This window comes from Arachis hypogaea, chromosome 15 (assembly GCF_003086295.3).
Source record: "Arachis hypogaea cultivar Tifrunner chromosome 15, arahy.Tifrunner.gnm2.J5K5, whole genome shotgun sequence".
In the NCBI taxonomy this organism is placed as follows: domain Eukaryota; kingdom Viridiplantae; phylum Streptophyta; class Magnoliopsida; order Fabales; family Fabaceae; genus Arachis; species Arachis hypogaea.
The window spans coordinates 6113817-6120336 of record NC_092050.1 but is presented as its reverse complement, the minus strand read 5'-3'; the positions used below and the strand labels follow the sequence as shown (position 1 = coordinate 6120336).

The following is a 6520-nucleotide window of genomic DNA, read 5'->3' as shown; positions in this document are numbered from 1 at the left end:
GAACACAAAATTTTGTGTATCTGTTCTTTATATCTTGTTTTCAGTATCTTGTCCTGTTTTTAGAAACAAACGCAGTCTTAGGTACTATTGAATTTTAAATATGAAAAGATAAATGAGAAATTATTTTAATGACGTCTATAAAAACTTAAATTTTCTGACAAATAATTATCTAATATCTACAAAGAGGAAAAATAATTACAAGACAGGCAGAAAATTTTGTTTTTCCTACTAGGGTGGAGTGTTGTTTAAAGCCGAAAAGGAAACATGCCAGGGCAAGTTGTTAACATTTAAGGTTTGACCTATGAAGAGAATGCAAGTATGTCATACATGAACTAGACTGCTGCAGAAAGTATATATACCTTAATCCCTGAACTAGATTTCTACACAAAATTCTTGAAAACCAAGCAAGAGTAAAGGTAAAAGAACAGAATTCCACTGTACCTCGGTAACTTTAGCCTAAGTTTTCATATAAGGAAGAACAACGATTCCTGCTACTATCCAATCTCTAGTATTAATCTTGAATACAACACTTTTAACAGCTAGGGATATAAAATGTACATGTGGCACCGTGCAGGACAGTGTTTCTTACTGCCTGTAGCTTTGCCTATATCAGACAAAAATCACTAAAGAGAATAAAATATACGATGGAGATTAACCAGCAATTAAGTCCCAATAATCACTCATAATAACTATTCAATTACTCAATAATTAATAATTAGTATGTCAGAGTTTACTGTATGTAATTTCACCTGCAAAAAAGAGCCAACAATCGCTTTGATTTGGTGTCTAGTACATAGTGCCTGCTGCCTACTGCCTCCCACTTGTGCACTTCAAATTTTGTGTCCTTTTGGAAACTTGAGAGTGTATTATCATAACTTGGGACAAGGCAGCTTATGGTCCTTGAGCAATTCAACCACCCTTCTCATTGAGGGTCTGTTAATGGGAAACACTGAGGTGCAAAGTAGGGCCACATTTAGAACTTTCTCAAACTCTTCATAATCACAAGTTGCTGGGTTCAATCTTGGGTCCACAATCTTAGCGATAATATCAATATGATCGTGACCACCCTCAAAACTGCCATTTTCTCCTTCAACAGATGATAGCAAAGAAGTCTCAGTGACCCATCTCACTATGTCCTTGTTCTCACCAAAAGAAGGGTCATTTGGCCTCTTGCCCGTGATCAGTTCCATCAAAACCACACCAAAACTGTAGACATCACTCTTTTCAGTTACTTTGAGTGTATAAGCATACTCTGCAAGTGGATCAATTAGGTAGATATTAGCAATAAATCTTCCCAAAACAAATAACTTGAACCTTAACTCAAATTGACACATCCCAATAGTCTAAACTAAGCTGCTAGCAACTTATCATGATTCATGGTGGTCATTACTTTCCCTTGAATGGTGATCTCATTTATTGGTTCTCTTGAATCAATGTCCCCAATATACACTACACTGAAAACTTATGCACCAAATAATAAAGCCTCTTTTTTTGGTTATTATCTGAATTCTAAATGCAAATGCTACTACAAAATTCTAAGTTCTAACACCTAGACAATGACAGGTTTTAGCTTGTAACTAGCTTTTGTGTTTATCAATTAAGAGTATGGACTATGAAAACAAAAAAGTCTACATATGTGGTGATCAATTTGAATAATACCCCAAAATCTTCCAAAGAACTTACCCGGGGCAATGTAACCATATGATCCAGCAACCCTGGACATGGCACCGGCACCAGCACCTCCCTCACCAGCCTCACGCTGCAAGGTCTTAGCAAGCCCAAAATCCGCTACACGAGGCCTAAACTCATGATCAAGCAATATGTTATTGCTCTTCACATCCCTATGAACTATAGCAGGCACACAATCATGGTGCAAATAAGCCAACCCCATAGCCGCACCCACAGCAATTTCAAACCTCTTGTTCCAATCCAACAACTCACCACACTTTTCCCCATGCAAAACATCACCCAAACTTCCATTCTCCATGTATTCATACGCCAATATCCTGAAATCATCACCACTGCAACTGAACAACAGCTTCACAATGTTAGCATGCCGGATCATCCCCAAGGTCTCAATCTCCGATCTGAACACCAATTCAGTCTCCGTGTCTGGCTCTTGTCTTCCTCCTCCCCAAAGCTTCTTCACCGCCACTTTCTGACCCGTCTTGGCAAGGTTCACTCTGTAGACCCGACCGGAACTTCCAGAAGCAATCACATTCTCATCAGTTAACAAGGGAAATATATCTTCTTCGTTGAAAGCAACCCGTTGGAAAGTTGTTGTCTTGAATGAACGCTTGGACTTGGCACCAAAATGAATTGACTTTGTTTTCTTCAAGAAACAGAACAAAGACAGCAGAAGGAGCACTACACTTGCAGATAAAGCAAGTATAGCAATGATGGAAAAGGGTCTGCGTTTGGAACAAGGAGAAAGCTCTTTAATAACTGAGCTACAGAGACCAGGGTTTCCCATTAGACCTGACAAGTAAACTTGGTGGTTGAAACCTGAAGGAACTTCTCCGTACAATTTGTTGTCAGATATATTGAATTGATTGAGTGTGAGTTTCGTCAGCTCCACCGGAATCTCACCTGTCAGCAAGTTTCCGGCGAGATCAAGGTAAGTCAACTGCGGCAAGTCACCGAGTTTTGGCGGGATCGAACCGGAGAACTGGTTATGAGACAAGTTCAACTCAGTCAACTCGGTCCATGAGCTCACATTACCGGGAATATCACCGGAGAACGCGTTATTCTGCATCCTAAGCTTCTGCAACCTTTTCAACCCTGTTATGCAACCGGGAACTTCGCCGGAAAACCTGTTCTTGCTGATGTCAATCTTCACAAGCTGATCGAGTTCGCAAAATTCCCTCGGAATATTCCCTGAGAAGCTGTTACCGGATAAAAGAAGAACAGTGATTCCCCTGGCGCTGGATACAGAAGAAGAGACAGAACCTTCAAACCTGTTGTTATCCATTTGAAGAAGCTGAAGCTTCGGGAGGCTCCAGAACTTCGGTGGTACTTGACCGGAGAACTGGTTGTTCTCGATTCTGACATATTCAAGAGAATCACAGTCTCCGTATTGATCAGGAATAGTTCCGGAAAACCGATTCGTGAAAGTGAGGAAACGCTGAAGCTTGTTCCCTTGGCAAAGGTACTTGGGCAATTCACCGGCGAAATCATTGGTTGAGACATCGAATTCCTCTAACTCAGAGTATCTTCCGAGATCTTCCGGTAGTTTCCCGGTGAAACTGTTGTTGAAGAGCTTCAATTGCTGCAACTTAGGGTTCGAAGATAGACTAATAGGGATTTCTCCACTGAGAAGGTTGTCGTTCAAGTTAAGAGAATTAAGGCGCAATGCAGCAACTGAATCTGGCAGTGTTCCCGTGAGAGCGTTCTGAGAGAGGTCCAAACGAACCAAACTTGTGAGGTTTCCTACGCCACGTGGAACTTCGCCAGAAAGCTGGTTATAGAATAGCTCTATTTGCTTCACACTCTTCAATCTTGAAATGCTGCTTGGGATCTTACCTGACAATGAGTTCTGAGACAAATCCAAGTTCTTGAGCTTCATGAGGTTTCCAATGGAGTCTGGTATTTCACCTATGAGGTTATTTTGTGCGAGGAACAGAATTTCCAGGTTAGAGAGGTTTCCTATTTGTGAAGGTAATGATCCTGGTTTCAATGGGTTATACGCGAGTTCAAGATGAACTAGCGCACTGAGGTTCCCCAAGAATGGAGGAATGGTTCCATTGAGAAGGTTCCCTGATAGAACGAGCACGTTCACGTTCGGGAACCGGCCGAAACTGGCCGGAATTTCGCCGCTGAAGTTGTTCTTTGAGAGGTCGAGTTCTGTTAGTTGAGAAAATTCCAGCGAGAATTCCGGCAGAGGTCCGACGAAGAGGTTGTCAGAGAGGTTCAAAAGGCGGAGGTGGGAACACAGAGAGAGTGATTCAGAGGAGATGGCGCCGCCTAGAAAGTTGGAAGCGAGGTTGAGGGTTTGGAGAGTCTGAATGCGGCAAAAACCGGATGGGAAAGAGCCGGAGACGCCGGTTTCGGAGAGGTCGATGGAGAGAACCGATTGGTTCCGTGCGTCACAGGTAATGCCGGTCCAGTTACAAGGACTAGTGCTGTGTGCGTCGAGTGACCAGTTTTTGAGGCTGTCGTTTTGGTCTTGAAGCTCAGTGTTCTTCACTTGCTGCAAAATCTGGGTGCCTCTTGTGAGAGAAAGTGAAAACGACATCCCTTGAGTCAAACGACTTGAGCATAGTAAAACCAGTAGCAAGAATCGCACAGGGTTGAAAATGTGTTGCGGCATGTTGAGAAGTGAGAACAGAATGATCAAATTCTGAGTTGAATAGAGTCAATGATTATTATCGGTCTTATTTTACTAGTTAATGCATGTAGATGATGGCGGTGAACGGTGAGGGGTTGTCTTTTGGGAGCACGCAGTGTGTTCAATGATCACTTTTCAAAGTTCTTTTTGAAGCAGGAGGCATATTTCTAGAAGAAGAATCGTTTTCTAGCTAGTGCATTGCACTTAGCAACCAGCTATGATACGCCCCCTGCCATCACCAATTAGGGGCTGTAAAAAATGAGAATAATGGACAAACATCGTCAACCATGTTTGGTTAAATCAACTCCAACAGAGAACAAATTCTTCTTTTTACTGTAGGAGGAGATATGACCACCAAATGAGAACAGTGACAAAGCATAAGAACATTTAAGGCCTTAATTTTCAAAATTGGACTTATTCCGCTTAGCCAATATAGTAGTAACCAATATCATTATTTTAGAAGACTTCAAGTAAATGATCCACTACTTACTAAAGAATGATTCGAAAACTAATCTAACCACCCATGTATTAACGTTCTACAAGCATTGCAATTTCCCACGTGCACCAACCATATAATGCTCAAAGCCAGAGGAAAATGAGAATTAACAATAGCATCAAGTAGGCTAATTCAGTTCCCTTTCCTTACGTTTTTTTACTATTAAAAAAGACAACAAGTAGTTAATGCTTGGCGAAGAATCAGTGGCTATGGCTCTGCGTCGTCGTGAAGAATCAGCTGTTTGATAGAGGACAATATAGCTGTCGCCAACCCCTCTTTTCTAGATAAACAAATACTTATTAATTGTATGTATGTTAAACATGAATTACTACTGTATTAAACTCAATAGACCAATGATACATAATGATGCAGTGGAGGCTCATTTATGTTAAGATTGCTGTTTTTTCTTGTAGTGATGATGGTGCAGTGGAGCCTCGTTCATTCAATATGATGAGAAAGACAATTGCTAAATGGGACAAGGTTTAATAACTCGTTGAAAATGCCATGACAAAACTATTGCTTGTGGGTTGGGGACACAGGACATCATATCATATCATTTGGTCACTGAAATCAAGGAGAGAAAATAAAACATGACTCCTCTGTCATTAAGCAATGGTTCCATGGCACTTATCATAGTGTCATGGACTGCTACTACTACTAATACTTAATGGTTTTGTGCGTCACCTTGCAATTTCAAGTGCATATATTGCGTATAGTATGATGTTGCATTACTTATAGCATGAGCTAAGAAGATAACTCTTAACTCTCTTAAGTATGCTAAGCATATAATAACTTTGAATCAAACCTAAAGGGATAATTAGTTGAACTAATTAATGAGTTAGCCCATTTGGTTTATAATAATAATATGAATCATATGGTAGTAGGTCAAAAGGCTGTTGTTGCCACACTCAACATGAAACCATATTAAAAAGCGACAAAAGAAGGCTCACTAACCTTCTATGCTTGGGGTATCACTTTTTTGACTTGGTAAAGAAAAATTGGGAGCCTTCATTGTCAGTCAAATAATTAATCATATAGCTAGGCCAGGATTCAAATTCGAAAAGAAAATGCTTGAAAATTATAGGCAATAAAACCAGCAGCACCTCATCCCTCGTCCCATGTCATGTATGTTTCAGTGTCCAAACAAAATGCTTCATATTATGTTGACTTCTTGTCAACTATGTATATACAGTCTTAAATATTATTTTCAAACATTTAATATTTAGACAATGGGTTTGTTGTGTATTAAGATTATTACTTATGAAATAATAATGAATTCTATTTGGTAGCTAATAACTCGAGTGCAACATCTCTGAGTGAGGGACTGGTTCGATCACATTATAACCTAAAGTTTCATAAGAATTTATTCCTATGCTTTCATTTTATTTTTTTTTTCTTTGATAAATAAAGCACTTATCTCGAAAACCATCATACAGTATTCAAAGAGAGAGTTGCCGTAATGGTTGACTATTATGTTATACATACATATTATTCGTATATCAAAATTATTTATTATTTAAGTATAAATATATGTATAATTTAATTTATTTTTAATATATATTTATATTTTAATATATATTTTATATTAATAATGATTGAAATTCAAGTGTAGTTAATTTTACGTGAAGTTAATATTTAAAAATTATTAAATAATTTGACTGATTTAATTAAATTTTTATCTAACATTTTTATATATC

At 39.0% G+C, this 6520-nt stretch overlaps 1 protein-coding gene across 1 annotated transcript; it reads right to left on the bottom strand.

Annotated features, from left to right (window-relative positions):
• Nucleotides 1-436: 436 nt before the first annotated feature.
• Nucleotides 437-5069, bottom strand: LOC112748104 (LRR receptor-like serine/threonine-protein kinase HSL2). The gene is made up of 2 exons (XM_025796310.3): nucleotides 1684-5069; nucleotides 437-1252 (listed from the first exon to the last, which is right to left on the bottom strand). Exons 1-2 carry the CDS (start codon nucleotides 4307-4309, stop codon nucleotides 870-872), a joined length of 3009 nt encoding a protein of 1002 aa, XP_025652095.1. The 5' UTR covers nucleotides 4310-5069; the 3' UTR covers nucleotides 437-869.
• Between the last annotated feature and the right edge of the window lie 1451 nt (nucleotides 5070-6520).